The following is a 23,647-nucleotide window of genomic DNA, read 5'->3' as shown; positions in this document are numbered from 1 at the left end:
TGCAGGGATTGTACGATTTTCAGGTTTTACAATAATATTAAATGGAATTGGAAATTCATCTTGTCCTCCTGTTTGGTGGGCACAAATATAATACTTATCATATTCTGAATATAATCTAGAATTATGTATACTCCATGTAGTCATATTAACATTTACATGTGGTGATATTAATAATGAATAAAAAGTGATATCTTTTTTAGCATCAAACTCAGCTATTTTTAAAGTTGTTTGATTGGCATAATAATGTCTATTCTCTGTTGCCTTTTTTGGAATATTTATTTCTAGTGCTGTTACATATGGCCAATCAGGAGACATAATTGGTAGGTGTGTTGGATTATTTGGAATAAATAAAAAAAAAATTCCTTCATTCCCTGTAGTGTTCCATAATGTTATATTATAATTGGTATGTATAATATCATAATGTGTTACATTGTTATATCCCTTTTTATTTAATAAAGTTGTCTAATTAGTGTTTTATATTCTATCTAATCTATTCTTCACTAATCTAGCATAATATTCATTTGTCTTGTTTCTTCTAATGGACTCTGTCTATTTGATCTGGGTCTATTATTTAATTCTATACATGCTAGTTTTAAATCTTTCTCTAAAGGAGGATTTCGGTCTAATAATTTAACTTGTAGCAGGACATTAAATCTTTCAGTGGCTCCTGCCGCTGTTGGGGTATATGCCTTACGGAAATCCCATTGTATGTCAAGTTGTTTAGCTATTCTTTGGGTGTCTTTACCTGTAAAGTGTTTTCCTCGATCTGATTGTATCACTTCTGGTGTTCCCAGCATGGTACACCATGTTAATATTGCTAAAATTGCACCTTGTTGATCTGGATGTGGTGATGCTCTTGCGAGTCTCAATCCTGTCCATATATCTACCATTGCACATGTGTATTTATTTTTAAAATTCGTCAATGGTCCAATATAGTCAATTTGTACTATCTTATTTAAATGTAATTTGTGTCCTACAAATTCCTCTACAATTGTGTCTAAATCTCGTTGGTCATTTAAAGACCGCTGGACGGTCTTTACTTTGCTGAAATGCCCATTTAATATCTGTTCTATGTGCCTTAAGATTCCTCTGTTTAAACCGCTGATCCATGGCATGTTGTCCTCTATGGCCTATGCTCTTATGTAAGTGTAGAATTTCTTCTCTACTTATAGGTATATCCTGTATGTATGGTCTTTGTATTTTCTAGTTTCGTTTTAATTTAATCTTTCCATCCCTGTTCTCTCTTACTTCCCTTAATGGTTTCAACTTAATTACCTGTAATACCTTGGAAAGTTTATCTACTATATCATTGTTTTTGGAAGTTTCATTTCATTTCTTTGTGTGTGCATCTTCATGTGTTACTCTAATTTTTACTTGTTTGGCTATCTCATCTAATTCTATCCATGCTTCTTTGGACTAAATATCTTTACCTCCTAGCTTCCATCCAGCTAGTTTCCATTTTCCTGACCAGATAGCTATTCCATTAGCCACACACCAGGAGTCTGTAAGGTAAGTTTCCTGGCATTTTAGGGCTAATTTCATTAATTCTTCTATCATCCACTGTAAATCTCCATTTGCCATTTGGTTTAAGAACTGGCCATACTGGAGAAAATTGTAATTAAATGATTGTGTTTTTGTTATAATTCCTTCTTTAAGTAAATCCTTGATAACTTCAGTTATTTCTTTAATTCCTCCCTTAATAGGATATTGGTTTGTAAAGGAAAGTTTAATTTTTGGTAAATGTACTGGGTCTATTTTAACCTCTGCTAAATTACAAGCATGTTTTTTTAATTGTTTTATAATTTAGAAAGGTAGGAAAAAGCCTATTTATTTCCTTAATTCCGAATACATTTTGTGGAGCTGCAAAGCTTGCTACTTCTATCTTAAATTCCTTATCATATAATTGTAAACTAATATTAATAAGAGGTACCTTAGTTGTTGAATTTACTCCTGGTATATTAATATATCTTTCAGTTTTAAAAGTATCTTGAAATATATTTATAATTGATATATCACTCCCAGTACCTAGTAGCCATTTTATGGGTATCAGTTTGTCTTTTACCTTAATGGGCATACACACCATAGGTCTGTATTTCTGCTCATTTATGCAGAAAAGCGTTTGCTTTGTCCCTTCCATCTCGGGTCCCTTGGCTTCCCAGGGTCCCGAGGGCCTTTGGCTAAAAAAGGCTTTTTAGACTGGAAGTTAGGTCTTGAATATATGTTTTTGGTATTTTGTGTTGGTTTAGGACGGCTGTTTCCCCAGGCATTTATTTGTCTTCCTACCACCTTATTAAGTGGTCCTGGTTTAGTTTTCTGTATTAAAGGTCTAATTGGCATCCTATTCCTGTTTCCTAATCCAAATGGTTTTATTCTGGCTAAATTTTTAAATGGTTTGTTGGGGGGGGGATTAGTTTTTTTCTGTGGTTTTTTATTTGCTTGAAAGCTAATTACTTTCTCTGTATCTAGTTCTCTAAAATTCTTACAATAGATTATAGCCTCTGCTGTAGTCTGGACATTTGTAATGGTCCAGCCAAGCTCATTTTTAAGTGACTTAGTGCTCCTAAAATGGCGTCTTTCACGCACTTTGGGCATATTTCCTCCTTGATTCAGACAGTTCCCGTAGAGTGAACGGTCTAGACTACCTTATCTCTACTTCGGTTCGAGTTGGCGGTCTACCCCCTGATCCTGTTCCTATCTCTGGTGAGCAAGAATTGCTAGGAGGAAAGGGGTTGAGGCAATCAACCACTCTTTCCAATTTGGGAGTGTGTTTAGTGGTGGTTTCCACCAGAAGCGATGGACCCAATGCAGAGTTGGACTCGGGGTAGCTACTCCCAGCCCTTCTCTTTATTATATTTATGGCTAGCCTTTTGCCCACTTATCTATTCTTATCAATAGCTTGCACTGTCTTTCCTAATATTGCTGGTATCTCTGCTTTAGGCGCCTGTTCAATAATGGGATTTGTTATTAGGGGATCGACTAAAGGTGCTTTTACGGCTGTGGGTTTCATCCCTCTCCTATCCTGAGTCTTTTGAGCCACTTCCTTCCATTTCTGTTCTTCCTCAGTCACAGGTGGCCTGCCCTGTAACTGGGGTGATTTCTATACCCTTCATTCTCCTAATTAACCGTTTCATTTCCAAATCACTGTGGCGAGGCTATACAAGAATTTAATTTTTTTTTCTTTTGTAAATACCAAACGAGGTTTGAATTTGGTGGGTTAAAAATATTTTTTTCAACCAATTTATCAGCTTTTTCTTTCAATTCTTTTGGCCAACCAGTGCCTCATTTGTTTCTATGGCATCCAACATTCTCCTTCTGCTCTCAACCTGCACCTATATCTCCAGCCTTCAGCGTCCCAAAAGGCCTCTTCCTCCAGGTCAAAGACCCAGAGTTGGGCTCAGGCGTCTGTTTTAGTCAAAGTCAGGTGTTAGCCTACCTCGTCCCAATTACCTCTTCCTCCAGTCTCAGAGATCCGGAGTTTGGGCACGGGCGTCAGTTATGGCTTAAAGTTAGGCTCCCACAATTTGCTGGAACAAGATTTGGATTGCCTTTCTTTCCCCTCTCTCTCTCTCTCTCTCTCTTTTAATGGAGGTGGGTTATATTAATCATTGGCCAAAAAGTTTAGTCCTGCCAACTACACCAGCTGTCACGAGCGCTTAATTGGGCTGAAGGACTTTAACTGAGACGCCACAAAGGGCGGCGAGGTATTGATAAAAGCCAACGCCAGAATGATTTTTGAATGCTGCTTTAATCACACTCATCACACAGATATCTAAGAGTTGCCTAGCACATTATACATCTTATGGGGAATACAACCTGGCCACAGGTATGAGCTTGGGACACTTTTGCCTCCGGCTGTGGGTGTCTTTTAGGTCCTGGAACTTCTCAGTTCCAGCTGGGCCACAGACGCATCTTCTGATGACTTGATAGGCCTCGGAGCTTCTCTGCTCCAGCCAGGCCTCAGATGTGAAGGAAGCTGCGGTTGCTTGGGAGCCACCTTCTATGGCCAGTCTGATAAGGTGGTCCTCTCAGAACCGGTTTGTTAAGGTCTGGGCTTTTCAAACAGCCATTTGGGAATTGGCTGGTTAGTGGCGGTCTCTCAGTGTACTCACCAAAGAGTCTGGCCTGCCGTGCCTGAGTGGGCTCTGGCTCCAGTTTTTATACATTTTTCAGGGCATAGCTTTAATTTATCATTCTTTCACACACACACACACACACACACACACACACACACACACACGTCAGATGCCTTAAGAGTGTTCTTAGTTACTATTACTAGGAATATCTTCTTATCTATCCTTGACAGCTCTGCTGTCTTACAAGCTCTCAGTGTCTTAGGGGCATTGCCCTGTCACTGTCACCAAAAATGTCTCTTAACTTTTGCTCCTGATGGCTCTGCTGTCTCACAGGCTCATTACAGGTATTCACACTTGAGCAGACTGGCCCCTGCAAGATGGCTCGAAAAAGTCCCATTGTGTAAGGGGATGTGCTGGTTCTCGGGAGAGGGTCCCTCCTGCTCCCTTCTGGGTGTGCAGGGTCACCTCAAGACCACTTGCCCTCCTGTGTGGGAGGGGTTGTCCCCACAAGGTGACCCTGGCTTGTCTCTGTGCCTTTGGCTCAGAAGGGTGATGGGGCAGGCCAGGGAGGCTGAGACAAGCAGGAGTCTGAGGCAAGGTAAAGGAGACTGATACAAGACTGAAAGGGCAGGCTCCTCCTTTCAGTGACCTTCTCGGCCGCTGGAGGAGTCCATACCCTCCTCTCTGCCCAGGGAGCCTCCCTAAGTCTCGCCTCACCCCATGACTATCCATAGCTCCCCAGGACCCTCCGGTGAAGCAACATGCTGAAACCCTTTATCTGGCCCACAAGGCCCTGCATGATCCTCAACTCCCATCCATCCCTCTCCCACACGCTAAGCAGCTTGTTCCCCAGGCTAGTGTTGCTCATCTCAAAGCCTTTGCCCATTTGGAATGCTGGGTCCTTCAAGACCTTCCTTCATATCCCCGTCTCCATGCTACCACAGTGGGGACCATCCCTTCCCCAGACCCAGCATGGTGTTATTTCTTTTTTGTTTGTTTGTTTGTTGTTTTTCAAGACAGAGTCTCTCTGTGTAGCCCTGGCTACTCTGGAATCACTCTGGAGACCAGGCTGGCCTCGAAATCACAGAGATCTGTCTGCCTCTGCTTCCCAAGGGCTGGGATTAAAGGTGGGCGGGCGCCATCCGCCAGGCACGATGTCATTTCTTAATTCAGTTCATAGTCAGAATCTATGCAAACTGTGCATAGTCAGAATCTATGCAAACTGTGAGGGGCTGGGACTGGAAGGAGGACTCTCTGAGGCCAGTCCAGGGATAGACGCCTAGAAGACGCTCAGGAAATTATCTGCTAAATGAACGGGAAGGGTGGCCATGTCTGGTTTCCAGCAGTGAGAACGAGGCCAGGGGTGCAGAGCAGGCACACCCTAGGCTGCCTCTGAGGACTGCCTCTCAAGCCGGGGGATGTCAGAGCCAGGGCACTCGGAACTCTCTGCAGGCCCTGCAGTGAGATGAAGCCCAAGGTAGGAGCCAAGGACACCAGTGTCAGGCCTGGCGCCCAGCCCGGTCTTTCTTTAGCCCTAGTGAACAGCACTGAGCTGTAGTGACAGTCCCTGCTTCCGGGGAAAGCCCGGGGCGGGCCTGTGCTCTGCGGTCCTCCTCGGCACTTCAGAGAGGCCCACAGCCGGAGCCACAGCCGGAGCCACACCCCGGCCTGCCCCGACTGCAGCAGCCTCTCTTAGCCCTTCTCTAATTCTCTGCAGGCACATCTCCCCCACTCTCCCCACCCTCCTCAGCTGCTGTGGGCCCCCGGGCCTCTCTGCCTGCTGGCCCCAGGCCCCTTCCCGCCAACTCTTGAGCCTAAGTCATCTTTAAACTATTTTCCACTGGCTCCCCTAATCTCTGCCACAGCACAAATCTTTTTTTAGTGGGAGAGGGCTGAAGAATAAGAGGCGGCGCTTGGACCCTGGGGGAGGGACCCAAGAGGGGCGCTGTCCTCTCTGACTGGTCACCTCTGCACCAAAATTGACTTTATAATCTGTTGACCCCGCCTCCATCCCTGCCCTGACATGCAATTGGCTGCGCCTCGGGGGGGTCGGGACTCACCCGGTCCGGTCCCGTTAAAAGGGTCGGAGCGGGCCTAGAAACCCATCTCTCGGGTGGAGTCCTCAGACAGCTTGTTCGGCAGGTCGCAGGAATCCTCTCTTCACTTCAGTCATGGCCTGTGTGAGTGCGGGACCCTCTACTCCAAGGTCTATAGGATTGAACAGAAGCAGATGGGTGCAGGAGAGTAGCCAGTTTGGGAATTGCCCAGCTGTGTGGCCTTAGACAGGTGTTCTTTTTTTTTTTTTCCTCTGACCCTCAGTGGCTGTATCTGTAAAATGGGGGTGGCGGGTCATAGTTCCCTCTAAAACACTCAGCCTCTCTGGCTTAATAATGTTCTGGATTTCTCTTGAGTTCTGGCAGCTTATGTCTTGCAAGGTCCAATATTCTGCCACTTTGCAGTTTTCTGAGAAGTGGGAGTTGGGAAGGGTGTGGCCAGCCAGGGAGGGAAAAGGGGAGGCAGGGAGACGTTTTTGGCCCAGGGTCACTCACTGTTCCCCTCTCCTCCAGTCTAGAGTCTCCTGACCCCTCCCCCCCTGCAGCTGTCCCCAGTCACAGGGCCAGGGCCCAGTCACCCTCTGCTCCAGAAAACTCTTTAAAAAAAAACCTCCTGAATCTGAGATAGGCTGCAGGCTGCTTAACGGAGGCTGGTCAGGTTGGGGCCAAGGAAACTGCTTTCATGTGGACACAGAGACACACAGGCCAGCCATCGGGACAGGATTGAAATGTCAAAAGAACCCCTCACCCAGATTAACTCCTGTCTGCCCACCCAAGCAGGTGCCCAGCAATGCCCAGCAAGGTCAGATATGTGCTGGGTCCTCTAGCTTGCTAAATCCATCATGCCACTCTCTGGCTGCACTCTCCCGCAGAACCTCCCTACCCCTCAGCTTCTCTTTTCTACTGTGTGCCTCTGGGGAGACAGCCTTGGGATTGGGGTGGGGGTGGGGTGGGGAAATAGAGAGGTCTGGGCTGCTTTCTCACTCCCAGAGGAGGAGACATTTTTATTCAGCAGGACTTTGGTTAAGCAAGTCCTGCCCATCAGCTAAAGGAAGACTTGGGAGGTCACACTCCATTGTCCTCTCCACTCAAAGTCCAGATTTCCAAGCTGATGATGGGGGGACCTTCTAGGGCCTGTCCTGTAGGACAAACACACGTTTAAAACTACTAAAACTAACACACCCTGAAGGGAATGGGGCCTTTCCCTAACCACAATCAAGACCAGAATTTACTCCCGGTCCTGTCCAGCCCACCCCACCTCGGGCTTCCCCTAGGGCTGCTCAGGGTACCCAGGGTGGGAATGACCCCATTCCTACACCACAGGCCACCACAGATGGCTGAGGCCATATCCTCCTGACTCGATCTAAGCGCTGCTGGGTGGTCTTTTCTACACAGGGTCTGGTCGCCAGCAACCTGAATCTCAAACCTGGGGAGTGCCTCAGAGTCCGGGGCGAGGTGGCCCCCGAAGCCAAGAGGTGAGAACGGAGAAAGGGATGATGTTGGCAGGGGCGAGGCTGGGATGGGCGTGGCCGGCCGGAGCCGCTTTTCCCCAGCCCGCAGGGGGTTAATGGCTAGCTGCCGAGGCTGCGTTTTCTGGGTGAGTCACTTCCTAGCTGCGTCTGGTCGGCCTCACCGCTCACCGTGGTCTCCCCCTCCTCCCGCCCCCTTTCTCCCGGGCTGGAGTTTCTTAAACTAAACCAGCTGCGGCCGCAACAGCTACCTCGGTTTGCGCCCTCCCCTTCCGCAGGGGGTGGGAGGGGTCACCCACGTGCCTGCTGCCTTCGGGGCTCAGGCTTTTTTTCCAACGCTTTCCTCTATTCATACAACCCCATCGCGTAGTTTCTCAGCAGTCATGTGGCCTTGGACTCAAGCTCTGCAGGCCCCAGGCTATTTTTTTTTTTTTTTTCCTCCGGGCTTCAGGGTCTCACCTATGTATCCCTGGCTAGCTTGGAACTTACTGTGTCGACCAAGCTGGCCTCCACGGAGACCCGCGTGCATGCCTCCGCCTCCCCGGTGCTGGCACTTCAGCACCGCCACACTCCACACCCACAAGAGTCAGGGTTTCCTAATAAAGCCAGAGGGAAAGTTGTGGTGTGGAGAAAGCCAGGGCCAGATCCATCGAGGGGGCGGTGGCTGCCGTCTGCCTTGTAGCTGATGTAGTGAGCTGCCTGGTGCTCTGAGCCCTCTCCCCTCCCCCCCCCATTATTATTTGCTTTTTTTTTTTTTTTTGACTCCATAAGGATGGGACATATGTGGTGTGCTCTGCTACACAAAACAGACAGGACGCTTTCTGGAGTCTCCTGCGTTGACCAAAGGGGCAATCTGTGTCTGGGAGAGAGAGCCCTTCAGGACAGCAACCCCCCTCCCCACACCCTCACCCCCACGTGTACAGACAGAGAATCGGCAGGGTCTAGCTCAGCTCACACAGTGAAGCTAGAATTAGAACCCAGGTCCCTGGACTCCCCGAGTTTCAACAAGCTGCACTAATGGCCAGCTGCTGCGGCGGCCATGTTATCTCAGTGAGCTTTGGGCCTGGAGCTAGCCAGCGCGGCTTAATGGCTCACCTGTCACTCCCTAGCTTTGTGCTGAACCTGGGGAAAGACAGCAACAACCTGTGCCTGCACTTCAACCCCCGCTTCAACGCCCATGGGGACTCCAACACCATTGTGTGCAACAGCAAGGATGGTGGAGCCTGGGGGACCGAACACAGGGAGCCTGCCTTCCCCTTCCAGCCTGGGAGCGTCGTGGAGGTGGGCAGCGCGGGGGCTGGGGAGGGCCCTGGGCGGGCCGGACAGCATGGTCGAAGGTTGCTGACCAGTGAGTGAGTGACCTCTCTCTCTGAGCCTAATGGGCCTCACCTGTGTAGGGGCTGCGGCCGAGGCTCTGAGCTGATCCTGGCCCCAGCTCACTGCCCTTCTCCACCCACCAGGTCTGCATCACCTTTGACCAGGCTGACCTGACCATCAAGCTGCCGGACGGGCACGAGTTCAAGTTCCCCAACCGCCTCGGCCTGGAGGCCATCAACTACATGGCTGCCGACGGCGACTTCAAGATCAAGTGTGTGGCCTTCGAATAAAGCCAGCCGTCCCATAGCCCTCAATAAAGGCAGCTGCCTCTGCTCCCCTTAACCCCGCCCTTCTCGTGAGAGCGTTTGTGTGTTCTGTGTGAGGGGCCCTGCCCAGGCCGGGGCCACCTTAGATTCTGTTCACTCCTCCGCGGGTCCCTCGTGGTCCCAGGGGTCTCTCTTCCCCTGTGTTCTCCAGGCTAAGCAGAGCCCAGCCCACAGAGGGCTTCGTGACCACAGAGTGTGAACCAGTCCCATCTTGACAGGGGCAGAGCAGTGGGAGGTGGAGGGACAAACAGCAGGGCCTCATTTGCCTTCATGTGGGCCAGAAAGACCCTGGGCATGGTGGCACACACTTGAAATCTAGGAGGCTAGGGCAGGCACATCGCCATGTGTTGGCGACCAAGTTCAGGCCAGCCTGAGCTACAGGGTGGAGGTGGCTGGGACTAGTTATGCAGCCCTGTGCTACTAACTACTTGGGAGACGGAGGCTACTAACTACTTGGGAGACGGGATTAACTTGGGCTAGCTTGGGCAACATAGCAAGACCTCATAGGGTGGGAGAACCTTGAGTTAGGCAAGAAGCTACAAGCTGTTGTGTGGCCTTGCGCCTGTTAGCGGATCTGAGCCTCAGTTTACTGTTGAATGCTTGGGGGAATAGTTTGCATGAGAGTTGTTATGGAGTTAAATGAGATTTTATTGGAAGAGGCCAAGTTCCACTCTGGGTGTCTCATGGTCAATGCCCTACGAGTAGTTTCTGATCTCTCTTAATGCTCCCTTTTTATGCCTACCAATGCAAAGGGGAGGAAATGGGCTCTGAGGGACAAAAAATGACTCCTCAGCATCTGAGCACACAGGGAAGCAAGCTCCCTAGCTCTAGGATGCTGGACCACGTGGCCACTGTGGAGCCCAGAGGCAGCTGGATGTCTAGGCTAGAGGCCACTGACTCCCGTGCCCTGGACAGGTCCTCTCCCTAACATGGGTACCTGGGCTGAGGTCGCAGGCCTTTGATGTGGTTGGGGGCTCTGAGCGGGCCCCTTCAGAGACATGGGGCAAGGAGTCAGGTAGCGATGCTGATGGGAAGGCCCTCAAGCAGGTCTCTCAGAAGCCAAGTAGCTTGTTGGGCTGGTGGAAACAGTTGAGCCTGCCATTCCTGGCTTCCAGAGGTGGCATCTTCCCGACACCAGCCCAGGTTCTGCTCCCTCTGATGCTGTTCATAACTGAGCCCCGTCCCACCCAGCACAAGCAACTGCAGCGGACCCATGGGCTACCACCGTCTACCCACCCCCACCCCTACCCCCTACTCTTACGTCCCAGGAAACAGCTGCAGAAACTAAGCCAAGGTTCTGGAAGGCTTTAAATATGAATCTCATTAGGCTCTCTCAAACTCTCCAATCCAGGACATAATATCCTGAGGCTGGGGTGGGGGACGCGGGGCCTCAGAGCAGTAGAGCTCATTCTCTAGGACATCGGGCACTTTCCTGGCAGGGCTGCGGGTGCTCCCAGCCTCAGTCTCCCCATCCATAGCAGGATGAAGAGTTTTCATGTGGGTGGGTCTTCTGGGATGCAGGAAGGGGGGCTACCCATAGAGGAGGGCCAAAGAGAACGGAATACACAGGCCTTGGGCTCTTATGAGCCACACCCCCACGATCACCATGCCTTTCTGAGGCACCAGGAGACGCACCCTGCTGGGCCTCAAAGAAAATGTGACTTAGACTGTTTTCACGGGATTCTATCCACAAGAGCTAAACACTAACCATGTACAAGTACAACGGAGGACAACAGAGTAGAGGAGAGAGCCCTGAGGTAGACAAGGAGAGAGGCCACTGGGCATAGAATCAGAAAGGCCCAGGTTCGAATCCAGCTCCTCTGCTTTGTGTTCTTGGACCGGTTACACAGCAGCTCTGTGGCTCAGCTGACTTTTCTGTCAAATTGCATTCGTTAATAATGTGTCTACTCTCTCTGGCTGTGAGATGCACCGAGGTGGTGTGTACGGATGTGTGGTGCCTAGCCCCTGATGGGGGCTCTGAAAATGCTGGTTTGCCTTCACCCCCATTAAGACTCTATAGTGTTTGGGGCTGGAGAGGTGGTTCAGTGGTTAAAAGCACTGGCTGCTCTTCCAAAGGACAAGGGTTCAAATCCCAACACCCACACGGCAGTTCACAACTGTCTGTAACTCCAGTTCCTGTAATGTCCACCCTTGCACAGACAGACAAACACAAATGTAAATAAAATAATTAAAAAAAAAAAAAGGACACACACACCGGCCTCTGTTCAGCAGACCTCAAACTCCCTAAGGAGCCAAGGATGACCTTGAATGTCTAAGCCTCTGGACAGGACTGCTGGACCTGCTCTCAACTGTGTAGCCTCAGGCTGCAGCTGACTGAGCCTGCTCCTTTTCAGTGAAATACGGGCCAGCTCTCCAGACATCATGTAAAAATAGCTGGATAAACAGCCACTGCTCTTGTCTTCTTCCTTCCCATGTGCCATCTCCTGCTGCCTCTGGCCCTCATTAGGTTCCCAGTAAATAATTGCAAGAGGAAATGTAGCCAATATGAGTGGAACAATGCTGACCCGGGTGGCATATTTTACTCTGCAGGGCCTCCTGCAGGGTCCAGAGCTATTGCTGGACTGAGGGAGGGGTAGTCTTGCAGAGCTCTCCCCTGAGAATCTCCAGCAGGCAGTCATCTGGTTCCCGTCTCTGGAACATACAAGAAGCCTGGGAGGGTAGGACCAGGCTGTGTACAGGGCAGTGGATCTGGTCCCACCGCTTACCGCCTTGATGCAGTCACTTCCCTCTTCAAGCCTTATCACCTGTAGAGCAGGGATCAAAACTCCACTGACTCACGGGGGGGGGGGGGGGGGCTGTAAGGATCATCACAGGGGTGGGGCTTGGTGGTTAAGAACACTTATCACTGGGCTGGAGAGATGGCTGAGAGGTTAAGAGCACTGCTTGCTCTTCCAGAGGTCTTGAGTTCAAATCCCAGCAACAACATGGTGGCTTACAGCCATCTATAATGAGATCTGATGCCTCTTCTGGCATTCCAGTGTACATGCAGACAGAACATTGTATACATAATAAAAATAAATATTTAAAAAAAAAAAGAACACTTATCACCCTTCCAGAGGACCTGGGTTCGATTCCCCAGCATCCACATGGCAGCTGGCAACCATCTGCAACTGTCTGTAACTCCAGCTCCAGTTTCTTCTGACCTCCTCAAAACTCCCAAATATGTACAATAAGTAAGTAATAAGAAGAAGAAGAAGAACTGTGCGGACTGTCAGCTTGACAGTGCACATCTTTAATCCCTCACACAACAGGCAGAGCTCTGTGAGTTCAAGGCCAGCTTGGTCTACATAGTGAGTTCCAGGGCTATGTCTAAAAAAGGGGGGTGGGAGTGGGGAGGGGAAGGTACAGGCCCCAGCCTCAATCCAGAAGGCATCAAGTGAACGATCCTCAGAGACTGGGGGAGTCTGAGGAGGTACTGACAAGAGGAACAGGCCCTGACTTACCAAGTCAGACAACAGGACTTCTGTTTAGTCCACAATCACAGGGAGTGGGGACGGCATGTGGCAGCCCAGCAGGCAGATGGCAGCTGTCAGTGCTCTGGGCTTCTTCAGAGGCACAGTGGAGCCAGGACAATGCCTCCACTCAGAGGGGTGATGGCAAGGATGGCAGAATGGTTTGGCTTAGGGGAGCAGAAGCGATCACTCAAGGAAACAGATTTGTCTAGTGTTCTGAAGCCCTCTCTTTAGACAGGGTCTCAATTAGCCCAGGCTGGACTCCAATTTTCCATCTGTCAGAGGGTGTCCTTGAACTCCTGATCCTCCAGGCTCTGCTGGCTAGGCTTACAGGCTTTTGTCACATGGCCAATTTGGGGACCCACACTTTGAAGAAAACTTCTCAGCATCTAACATGGACTATCCAAGTAGGAGACACTTGTGGAAAGAATCTGACACTCATGGGGTGTCATGTCTACTATAAGTGATGCTCTTTCCAAAATTCATCATCACAGTTGGCATCCTACTTTTCTAAAGCTTCTATGGGGAATGACCAAGGAGCTGGAAAGGGAGACCAAAGAACAGGCAATCAGTCTCACATTTTAGCATTGGCACAATCCTCTCTCTTTTGTTTGTTTGTTTTGTAGCACCCTTTTAAAACTATTTTACTTGATTTCTTAAGCCTCTACCCTCTTCCCACCCCCCCTGATCCTAGGTAGGAACGAAAGGTTAGAAGGGACAGGGGACGTAGACCTCTTTAAACTTGGTTCCTGCTGATTAGGGTCATAGGGTTCTTTGGGTCAATACCAATCTCAGTCGTCAGGATATCTAGCAGTCCAGCAAACCAGAAACAGCAAACACAGCAGAAGAATGAACCAGCAACATCACAGGGAGCAGCAGCCTTTTTCCTTCTTGGAGTCTCCCTCAAAATGCTCTCTCTCTCTCTCTCTCTCTCTCTCTGTGTGTGTGTGTGTGTGTGTATGTGTGTGTGTGTCTGTCTGTCTGTCTCTTTCCCCCTCGCCCACTCTCTCTCTGAGAATCCCTTGAGGCATTCTTCTCTCTTGGAGCATTCTCTTCGAAGATCCTTTTCTTTCTCTGGGCTCTGGTATTTTTACCTTCTCAGAGTCCTCAGAATTAAACTATCATCTGCAGCTGCCCCTCTCTGAGCCGCAGGAGGCACTTATCAGCCATGGACAAACTAAAAGCAGCTCCATATCCCACACTTAGGATTAAAACAAAAGAACAAACAAACCTGTTGACAGAACATAACTGAGTATTTTAAAGAAACCAAAACTTCCACTACAGTTTATGTTTTGTCTTGTTTTTGAGACAGGGTTTCTCTGTGTAGCCCTGGCTGTCCTGGAACTCACTCTGTAGACCCGGCAGATGGGCCTCGACCTCAGAGATCCCCCTGCCTCTACCTTGAGAGTGCTGGGCTTAAAAGGCACGTACCATCATGCCTGGCAAGCACAGCCCTTTCTTAAGTGATAGCTTGCCTCTCTGTGTGTCTGGCGCACAGTAGGCACTCAATGTGGCTTCCTGGCTCTTTGGGCTTATATCTGAAATAGGACTGGATTGTAAGAGTCTGTTTTATGTCTGATCACCATCTGTCTCGGGACCCCTCCCTGTCCTCCACATTGCTGGGGACAATCCTGACCTGCAACCTGCTGAGCTTCTTGCTGCAGAGCCCTCATCCCGTGGACTATCAAGATCACTGACTTGACCAAAGGGCCAGCCCTCAGAGTCAAAGGCATTGGCCATGTCTGCAGCACCCAGCACAGAACTTGACAGGACCAAATGCACAAGGCCTTGAGAATGTCACTTGTATAATGTCACTAAAATCCCTGTCCAGTGTTCTTTCACCCCATGCTTCACAGTGAAACCTTTGTGGCTAGTAGAAAGTGTGTCGTTAAACTTCCTTCCCATACTCGAGGAGACTGAGGCATGTATCACTGTATGCGGCGTGGGCACCAAACCTGAGTATGGCAGAGCACTGTGTTACACACTCCTGACACAACTCACTTGTCCTGCCACTGTCATGGCTCTCAAAGTCCGTTGCACGCAGGAGCAGAATTCAGGACCACCTGAGAATGGGTTAGAAATGGACAGTCTGGGACCCTGCCCAAATGTGGATCTGCTGTACCCCGAACCCCGGCTCTGGACTTCAGCAAGCCCTCTAGGACATCCTGTGCACACCAGAGTTCTCGAACCACCTCTCTACAATGACTGTCCGAAACCACTACAACTTTCTCTTCTTTATAAATAGGTGAGGCACAGAGAAAAAGGCAGTCCGGGCACTGGAGAGGTGACCAAGTCATTAACAACAGTTCAGTGTTTATTTCTCTTGCAGAGGATGGGGTTCAGTTCCCAGCACCCGCATGACTCACAACCATCTGTAATTCTAGTTGCAGGGGATCTGATACCCTCTTCTGGGCTTATAGGCACTCGGCTCATGTGCTGCACATAAACCACTCAGGTAGTTTTCATTCATTCATTCATTCAGTCATTCGAGATGGGTTCTCTCTATTATGTAGCTCTACTCTGGCTGTCCTGGAGCTCACTATGTAGACTAGGCTGGCCTCAAGCTCACAGAGATTCCCCTGCCTCCGAGGGCTGAGACTAAAAGTGTGAACCACCACAGCCTGGCAATTTTTCTTTTAATCTAAAAAAAAAACAAGGCAACTGCTCCAGAGCCACACAGTTTGTAGGTGATTACCAGTGTTCAAATTCAGGCAGTTAGCCCTTGCACATGGAGATCACCAAAGAGTTGACATCAGAACTCAATTAAGATCAGTGGCTTTTGGCCATTCATGAATAACTCCATATAGAGGGCCTATCCGGGCCAGGTTAGGTGATGGAATATGGGAGCCTAGGTTCTCACTGAAGCCATTCTGGGAGAACGGCTCAGAAGATCTGAATCAAAGCTGTGACTCAGGCCGGGCGGTGGAGGAGCACGCCTTTAATCCCAGCACTTGGGTGGCAGAGGCAGGCGGATCTCTGTTAAGTTCGAGGCCAGCCTGGTCTACAGAGGGAGTTCCAGGACAACCAGAGCTATACAGAGAAACCGTGCTGGAAAAAAACACAAAACAAAACAAACAAACAAAACAAAACAAAAAAGCTGTGCATGAGGATGGGAGGCTCCTTTAAAAGGCGGAGCCAATTCGGCGGAACCGTGGAACAAGCCCACAAAGCGCGCCCTCCCGGAAATCTGAAACTGCTACACCGGAACTGTTTTAGGCCAGGGGCAGCCACGCCGCCGCCGGAGACTTCCGTGTTATGGGCCGCAACAAGAAGAAGAAGCGAGATGGAGATGACCGGAGGCCCCGGCTCGTTCTCAACTTCGATGAAGAGAAGCGGCGGTGAGTGGCAGGGTCGAACCGGATTCCCGTCGGGCTGCGGGTAGAGGCACGCCAGGCACAGGACGCGCACGCTCACGCAGAGGGCCCTTCCGGCTCCGCCCCTGGACGTGACTGCTGACTGCTTTCCCCGCCGGGTGGGATGGAGGTCCTGGTTCTCCTCTCCCAGCTCACGGCCCGCACGGAGTTGTGCCTTGGACCACCCGAGTCCAGCCCTGTCCGTGGTCCCCGCACACAGCAGGCTCCGGGCGCATAGGATGAGAGAGGCTTATGTTCATTCATTCATCCATCAGACTGTGCCAGCCAGACTTGCGACCCGGAGGCTGGAGCTTTGTGCTTTGGTGTCACCGTGGATAAATGACACGTAGTGCCTTGGTTCTCAGCCCCCATTGGTCTGGTCGCGACCCCTTTGGTCTGGACCGATCTTTTCACAGGACCCAAGGCTATTCGAAAATGGATATTTACATTGTGATTCGTAACAATAGCAAAACTACAGTTATGAAGTAGCATCAGAAATAGTTTTATGGTTGGCAGTCACTTCAATATGAGGATTAGGAAGGTCGGGAACCAAAAAAAGAAAAAAAAAAAAGGAAGGTCGGGAACCACTGCTATAACGCGTCTGCAAAAGCCCCTGGGGAACAGCGCACCAAACGAAACTGCAATTGCCAGGCCTGATGGTGCGGACCTGTAATCTTAGCCACCAGAGATGCTGAGGCAGGAGGATTGCAAAGTCAAACCCTGTTAGGGATCAAAGAAAGTTCAAGAACAGCATGGGCATTTGGGTAATTTATCGAGTTCCTGTCCCCAAATCAATACAAACGAATTAATTTATTAGAGTGCTTGCCTAGCGTGAATCAGGACCTATGTTTAACCCTCAGTACAACAAGGAAATCAGGAACAGAGCAGACCTCAGATAGGAAGGGGAAGCAAGAGTCAGGAAGGTGGGCCTCACTCCTGGGTCCTACACTGCAGCTGGGCCCACAGGCTAGGTGTCGTTGAGTACTGGGTGTTGGTTGACTCGGTGAAAGAGTTCTGGGGTCTGGTGGAGGTGTTAATAGAAAGCCATACCAGAAGTGACTTGTACAAAATCAAGTTTACCATAGGAGGCAGCGCCCGCCTGCTCTGTGTGTTCACCTGGCTGTGTGTACTTACGAAGGGGCGAGAAACCCAGGTGCAGCGGGTGAGAGTGAAGCCTGGTGAGGGGAGCGGCCTCCTCACACATTGTGTGATGATGCCCAAGATGTTTTGGCCAATAACGGAGCGTGTTATTGGAGACTGTAGCTTACAGCCTAGATGTGTGGTAGGTTATACCGCCCAGGATGATGTAAGTACACTCTGATGGTCCAGCAAGGACTAGCAACTCATTTCTCATAAGATACCCTTGCCATTGAATGACTCATAACTACACTATCTGTGACCCTGGATAAGTACCCCAGTCTCTTCCTCAGTGTCCCTATCTGTCAAACACGGACTGGCTGTTGAGAGGGTAAAATGCGTTAGTAGGTAGGATAGAGCCTGGCGCTTACGGCTTTGGGAGCTTCTCTAGAGCCCTTCTTTCCTTGTGGCTCCTCTTGACCCCACTTCTCCTCTGTTTTCTTCCTGTAGGGACTACCTGACAGGCTTCCACAAGCGGAAGGTAGAACGCAGGAAGGCGGCCATTGAAGAGATAAAGCAGAAGCTGAAGCAGGAGCAGAAGAAACTCCGGGAAGAGGTACAGTTCATGGAATGGGGTGGGAGTTGGGGGTCCCAAACTCCTAGGAGAGGGGCATCATGGAACAGAGCAGAGGGCCTGTGAGTCTGACTGGAGGTGCGTACACAAGTAGAGACACTGGGGGCTGGGGTGAAGGATGAGTCTCCTCTTGCATTAACTAGCGACTGTGATCTCACACCATGGAAGTGAACAGGGCTGTTGCTTGGTATGGACTGGAAGGCCGTCCTCACTGTGTTCGTTTCTGTCCTAGTATCTTTTTCTGTGACCATGATAAATACTCTTGAAAAAAGCAACTTAAGGGAGAAAGGGCTTATTCCAGCTCTCAGTTCAAGGGCACAGTACATCATGGCAGGAGAGTGAGGGTGACAGGAGCTTGAAGTGGCTGCCCCCATCACACCCACAAGCCAGGAAGCAGAGTGATGAATACATGCTGCCCCTCCGTTCCCTTTCCCCACTCACATAGGCCAGGATCCCAGCCAGGGGGAATGGCTCCACCCATAATGGGCAGGCCTTCCTACCTCGGTGAACAAAAGTCAAGATACCATCCTATAGGTGTGCTCAAAGGGTAAAGTTAACAACTAACCATCACCTCTTCCCATTTGGCTCCAGCGCCACCAGGAGTACCTGAAGATGCTGGCAGAAAGAGAGGAGGCGCTAGGTAAGTTTTCACTTAGGCCTTACGTGGAGAGCATCCAGTGAGCCTGGGCTTCTGTGTCCCCTGGCGAGGCTGAGGGGGAATGGGGAGAACACTGTGGAGAGGGTGAGTTCCTTAGCTTAGAGATGTTGGTGGTGATGTAGGGGCCAAGGGTGGTCTATGTACAAGTGGATCAGAGACCAGGAGACCCAACCACATGGTAAACTGAAGCTGAGCAGAGAGCCCGGGATGGACTAGCTCTCGCTGTCACTCAGTTTCTCCAGAGCAGGGACAAGCTGGAGCACAGAGGGATCATTTCCAGCACTCGGCTGTGGGCGGGACTCTGGACTACTCTGTAGATGGGGAAAGAGAGAGGGGCATAGGGAGATACAAGAAACACGGCTGGCTCTAGAAAAGTGGACTGTGTGCCAGTCCCCATCCTCCTAGGAGGAAGCCTGGACTGACCTGTGCCCACCTTGCAGAGGAGGCAGATGAGCTGGAGCGGCTGGTGACAGCAAAAACAGAATCGGTGCAGTACGACCACCCCAATCACACAGTCACTGTGACCACCATCAGTGACCTGGACCTCTCAGGGGCCCGGCTGCTAGGTCTGCCCCTGCCTGAGGTAGGTCCCATGACAGCTGTGGGGAAGAAGGGGTTTAGGGGTAGATGGGTTTGTGGGGGCTGCTCAGTGCTGGTCCGTGTTCTGGTCTCCTACTTGAAGTATGCCCCTGGCAGCTGTCTTGCATGGCTCAGCCCATCCATCAGTTGAGTGCTGCCATGGGTATAGGCGCGGGTAGCCATGAGGATGCAGGGGTAAAGCCCTGTGAGTCCCCGGGCGCTGAGCTCAGCTCTAGCAAGCACTCAGCATCTTGTTGATGAAAATATCAGCAGCATCCCAGGAAGTGCAGCAGAACATCTACTCAAAGCTCTGCCTGTGGCTTGTGGAGGAATCTCTATCAGGCTATCTTCAGGTCCACAAATGTTCAAGTCTTAATAAGATGCTGTCATATTTACATAGACCCTAGCATGTCCTCCCTTGACCTTTAAGTCATCTGTGAGTTACTTAGAAAAGTGAGCCTAAGGCAGGTGGTGGTGGCATACACCTTTAATCTCTGTCCTTTAACCTCATCCACATGAAAATAAATAATTTTTAAGCATTGAGACCAGACGTGGTGGCGCACGCCTTTAGTCCCAACACTGAGGAGGCAGAGGTAAGCAAATCTCTGTGAATTGGAGATTCTAGCCTGGACTGCAGAGTGAGTTCCAGGACAGCTCGGGCTACACAGACCCTATTTCAAAGAATAAAACAAAAAACAAACCCCAAAAGAAAAAGAAAAACGAAGGGGGGCTGGAGAGATGGCTCAGAGCTTACGAGCACTGGCTGTTCTTCCAAAGGTCATGAGTTCACAACATGGTAGCTCACAACCACATATAGTGAGATGTGGTGCCCTCTTCTGGTGTGTAGGCGCACATGCAGGCAGAATGCTGTATAAATAGTAAATAAATAAATCTTAAAAAAAAAAGAAAGAAAAACCTGAATGCCAGGCCAGCAAGATATCTTAGGGTAAAGATGCTGGAGCACAAGTCTGTGCTCAGCACAGATAACATATTTCTTTCCAGTTGTTTCATTTCTTTTCATCATGCAGCTGGTTGACTCCAGCTGCCCAAGGGAGTCACAGTCTAAAGTGCATTTCTGGGCTGAGGGTGCTGCCTGCCCACCTCTAATCTCCAGCATCACAAAAACTACAAGGCAAGATCCCACACATTTCCAAGGGTCAGTCATTGAAGCACACAAGGAAGGTGAAGGCAGGAGGATCGCTAGTTCAAGACCAAGCTGGGCTACATACTGAGCTCCTGTCTGAAAGGGAAAAAGTTCCTGCCCTGAGTTGCAGTGTCTGTACATCCGAAGAGTCATGCCCAGCTGACTGGCTGCCACTTACCTGCTTTATGCTCATCTTCCTGTAAGGCCTGGCACAGCGTGTCTTGCTGCCATCTTGCTGATGTTGCTGTTGTCTGTTGGGAACAGACTGTCCTTTGTCATTCTGGTTCTCAAACGGTGTCCTATTTTCTCTTCTGCTAGCATGACAGACACTGTGACCAAAACCAATTTAGGGGAGGAAAGCATTTATTCCTCTTATACTTCCAGATCACAGTTCAGCATAGAAGGGAGTCGGGGCAGAAACTGGAGAAACGCTGTTTCCTTACTCTGGCTGCTCACTAGCTCATGCTTAGTTAACTAGCTTTTTTGTACAGCCAGGACTACCTGCCCGAGAAATGGTACCACCCAGTGTGGGCCAGGCCTTGCCCATAGACCAGGTTGATCTTGGTAGTTTCTTAGTTGACAGCTGAGGCTAAGCGGGACAGAGGCACACTGCACCGCTGCCCAGAGTCTTCTCTGAGCTCTGCTCAGGCCTTTGAGGTGGCTGGCCAGACTTCCCTGTGTGAAAGCCAGACCTGCTCAGAATGCCTGTCCTGTAACGGTCCCTGTCCTTTGCTTCTCTAGCAAGGGGACTGTGATGGGTCCCAGGAGGAGGTGTCCTCTTTGGAGAAGCCAACAAAAGCCTTGCCCAGGAAGTCCAAAGATCCTCTGCTGTCTCAGCGGTAAGTTCTGGCTTGTAGTTCCTGGGTTCCACTCCTGTCTGGCGCTAGTGGCTGGGCATGTGGGATTACCCTGGTCTGAGAGAGAGGCTGTCAGGCTCTGTGGAGCCAGACCAGGCCGAGTTTGAAACGTGTTTGGAGCTTGTCCCAGCTTCCCATCCATGCGTCGAATGATCACACTCATCTGTGAGGGTAACGATCACTACCCGGGCCCCCGCCACTGCCCGAGTCTTGAGGGTAAGCCAAGGCCCTGGCTCACTGGTCTCCACTTTCCCCACAGCATCTCCTCCCTCACAGCCACACTGCATGCACACAGTCGGAAGAAGGTGAAGAGGAAACACCCTCGTCGGGCCCAGGACTCCACCAAGAAGCCCCCAAGCGCCACTCGTACCAGCAAGACCGAGCGCCGCCGCCGGATGGCGGGAAAAGCCAGGCACAGCGGGGAGTGAGCCCTCAGGCAGCCTGTGGCTCCCCGGCCAGAGTCCTCGGCCGTCCCTATAACCTAGCTGCGCTGAGGGCTAACTGCAGCCTAAGCCTGAAAACCAGGACGTCTCCAGCCTGGGGTCATCCTTGCTTGGGAACCACCCTGGCTTTGAGCCCAGAAAGAATGGGCTCTTGAGAGCCTGGGCTCCAGGAGCCAGCAGAGCAGTGTTGGGGTTCCTTCCCAAATGTACATCCACCTGGTACTCAACAGATCTCTGAAACTCCTCCCATCTATGCTTGTGATTTGCCCTGGCTTTGATGCCATGCACCAAAGGTTGACTGCTGGGGTGGTGGGAATGGCCAGGGCTCCATCTTGCACCTCCAGGTTTTCCTGAGAGGATTACAAGGTCATGTCATATCCGGCTCCTAGTCCTAGCTGAAGACCCGCATGACCCGTGTAGAGTGCAGAGGTGTAGCCAGCTCTGCTGGTGTATGAGAAGGTACACCAAGGAGGCTGAGGCGGGGATTCGATTCAGGTCATCTTCAGCTGCACAGGGAGTTTCAGGACATCCTGGGCAGGCTGTCAGGAGGTATCTGAGATCAGGCCAGAGTCAGGAAGCCACACTCGGGTGGAAACCTCAGCGTGGGCCTTTCCTGGAAGCTGGCTTGGCCTGGCCTCAGCTCCTTCTCAGGCTTTGGCTTTGAGAGCAGCGATTCCACCTGTTTGGCCTGCCTCTCTAGGAGGTTCTGGTACTCAGCCCAGAGAAGGGCCTCACTCTCTAGACCACTCAGCAGGACAGCAGGCCAGGAGATGGAGGGATTTGGTCCCCACATGAACCTCAGGCAGTGCTGACCTGGTTGTTTCCCTGTATCAGTCTCCCAGCCACCAGAGGCCGGAGTGTGAGGAGTGGAGGGTGCTCTGCACCATGCTGGGCTCACACCTGGCTCACAGCATGTCCCTCTGCTCAGCGAGGTCTGCCTCTGGTGACAGTTTATATTCACAAGCGAAATGCCATCTGCTTCTTCCTGTGTGTCATTGGTTTTCTAGCTGACCAGGGAAGTTGAATCACAGAAATTTGGCCAGTCCTCAGACCAGGGAGGTGGAGTCAGAGCCCCCTGAAGAACTTGTGTCTTCTAGGAAACTCATACACACAGGAGACACCCCCCCTCACAACCACATATGCAGGAGACACCCACTTCACACACATACAGAGGAGCTCACATACACATACACAGGAGACACCCTGTCCTCCTTCCCCCAACGCACACCAAGCTTGGACTCCTTCCCTGTCTTTCCATCCTGGGCAGGGTTGGGTCTGTTTGGACTTCGGCAAGAGCAGTGAGGATAGCTGGACATGGTGATGCACACCTCTAGTCCTAGCACTTGGAAGCAGAGGACAAGGATTGGTGAAGTTCGAGTCCAGCCAGGGCCACAAAGAGCCAGGCTCAAAAAGAAAGTAAACCAGAAAAGGAACGATGAGGTCGTGCTGGCACATGTTGCCTGTCCCAGCAGCTCGAGGGGTCGAGGTAGTAGACCTCAGTGCTTGGCCAGCTTGGGCTACATGGAAGGACTTAGTCCAGTGAGGTCCAGCTCCTCACAGCATCAAAAGATCACAACTAGTTCATGTACTCAGGACTCTCAGGCTGACAAACTTTCTGGCCTGGAGCTGGGAAGGCTAGAAGCCTGGGGTGGCAGGGTTTTAGATCTTCCTTTTATGTCATCTTTTGACAGCTTGACCTCACAGCTGATGACCTCAGCTGATGACCTCACAGATATGATGGCTCTAGCTATAGCCATCATATCTACATTCCAGCATACAGAGAAGAGGAGGGGATGGAGAAGGACATAACAATCCTAGAAACAAGCAAGCAAACAAAAAACATTGCCACTGGGCCTGGAGAGATGGCTCAGAGGTTAAGAGCACTGGCTCCTCTTCCAAGAGGTCATGAGTTCAATTCCCAGCAACCACGTGGTGCCTCGTAACCATTTGTAATGAGATCTGATGCCCTCTTCTGGCCTGCAGGCAGAATACTGTATACTAATAAAAACTAACTCTTTAAAGAAACAAAAACTTGACTCCAGGTTTTCTGTTGACCAAATAGAAAGCAAAGGCTAGGGCAGAGGGAGGAGGGCTCTCACTGCCAACCCTGACCTGTCCTAAGAAGGAAGAAGAGGATAGGGTTGACCTGCTAAAACAGGAAGAAGGGGTATTGGGATACATCTAGCAGGC

The 23,647-nt window shown here is 50.4% G+C and overlaps 2 protein-coding genes across 3 annotated transcripts; both read left to right on the top strand.

Moving 5' to 3' along the window:
* Positions 1 to 6,097: 6,097 nt before the first annotated feature.
* Positions 6,098 to 9,255, top strand: Lgals1 (galectin 1). Of its 2 annotated transcripts, none has more exons than XM_060389079.1 (4): positions 6,098 to 6,253; positions 7,523 to 7,602; positions 8,706 to 8,877; positions 9,057 to 9,255. In XM_060389079.1, the coding sequence occupies exons 1-4, from the start codon at positions 6,245 to 6,247 to the stop codon at positions 9,201 to 9,203; spliced, it is 408 nt and encodes a 135-aa protein (XP_060245062.1). In that variant the 5' UTR covers positions 6,098 to 6,244; the 3' UTR covers positions 9,204 to 9,255. The 2 variants fall into 2 exon arrangements, with proteins under 2 accessions (XP_060245062.1, XP_060245061.1); XM_060389078.1 differs by lacking the exon at positions 6,098 to 6,253 and adding an exon at positions 6,903 to 6,929.
* A 6,638-nt stretch (positions 9,256 to 15,893) lies between these two features.
* Positions 15,894 to 21,701, top strand: Nol12 (nucleolar protein 12). The gene is made up of 6 exons (XM_021654025.2): positions 15,894 to 16,050; positions 17,653 to 17,758; positions 18,368 to 18,416; positions 18,875 to 19,017; positions 20,899 to 20,996; positions 21,274 to 21,701. The coding sequence occupies exons 1-6, from the start codon at positions 15,968 to 15,970 to the stop codon at positions 21,440 to 21,442; spliced, it is 648 nt and encodes a 215-aa protein (XP_021509700.1). The 5' UTR covers positions 15,894 to 15,967; the 3' UTR covers positions 21,443 to 21,701.
* The last annotated feature ends 1,946 nt before the right edge of the window (positions 21,702 to 23,647 follow it).

The sequence above is a fragment of the Meriones unguiculatus genome, chromosome 8 (assembly GCF_030254825.1).
Source record: "Meriones unguiculatus strain TT.TT164.6M chromosome 8, Bangor_MerUng_6.1, whole genome shotgun sequence".
Taxonomy (NCBI): domain Eukaryota; kingdom Metazoa; phylum Chordata; class Mammalia; order Rodentia; family Muridae; genus Meriones; species Meriones unguiculatus.
This window is presented reverse-complemented; position numbering and strand designations above follow the sequence as displayed.

Coding starts and splice junctions, on each gene's coding strand:
- Nol12 (XM_021654025.2), top strand. CDS start 15,968: ATGGGCCGCAACAAGAAGAAGAAGCGAGATGGAGATGACCGGAGGCCC. Junction 16,051..17,652: donor TTCGATGAAGAGAAGCGGCG/GTGAGTGGCAGG, acceptor TTCTTCCTGTAG/GGACTACCTGACAGGCTTCC. Junction 18,417..18,874: donor AGAAAGAGAGGAGGCGCTAG/GTAAGTTTTCAC, acceptor CCCACCTTGCAG/AGGAGGCAGATGAGCTGGAG.
- Lgals1 (XM_060389078.1), top strand. Junction 7,603..8,705: donor GTGGCCCCCGAAGCCAAGAG/GTGAGAACGGAG, acceptor GTCACTCCCTAG/CTTTGTGCTGAACCTGGGGA. Junction 8,878..9,056: donor AGCCTGGGAGCGTCGTGGAG/GTGGGCAGCGCG, acceptor TCCACCCACCAG/GTCTGCATCACCTTTGACCA.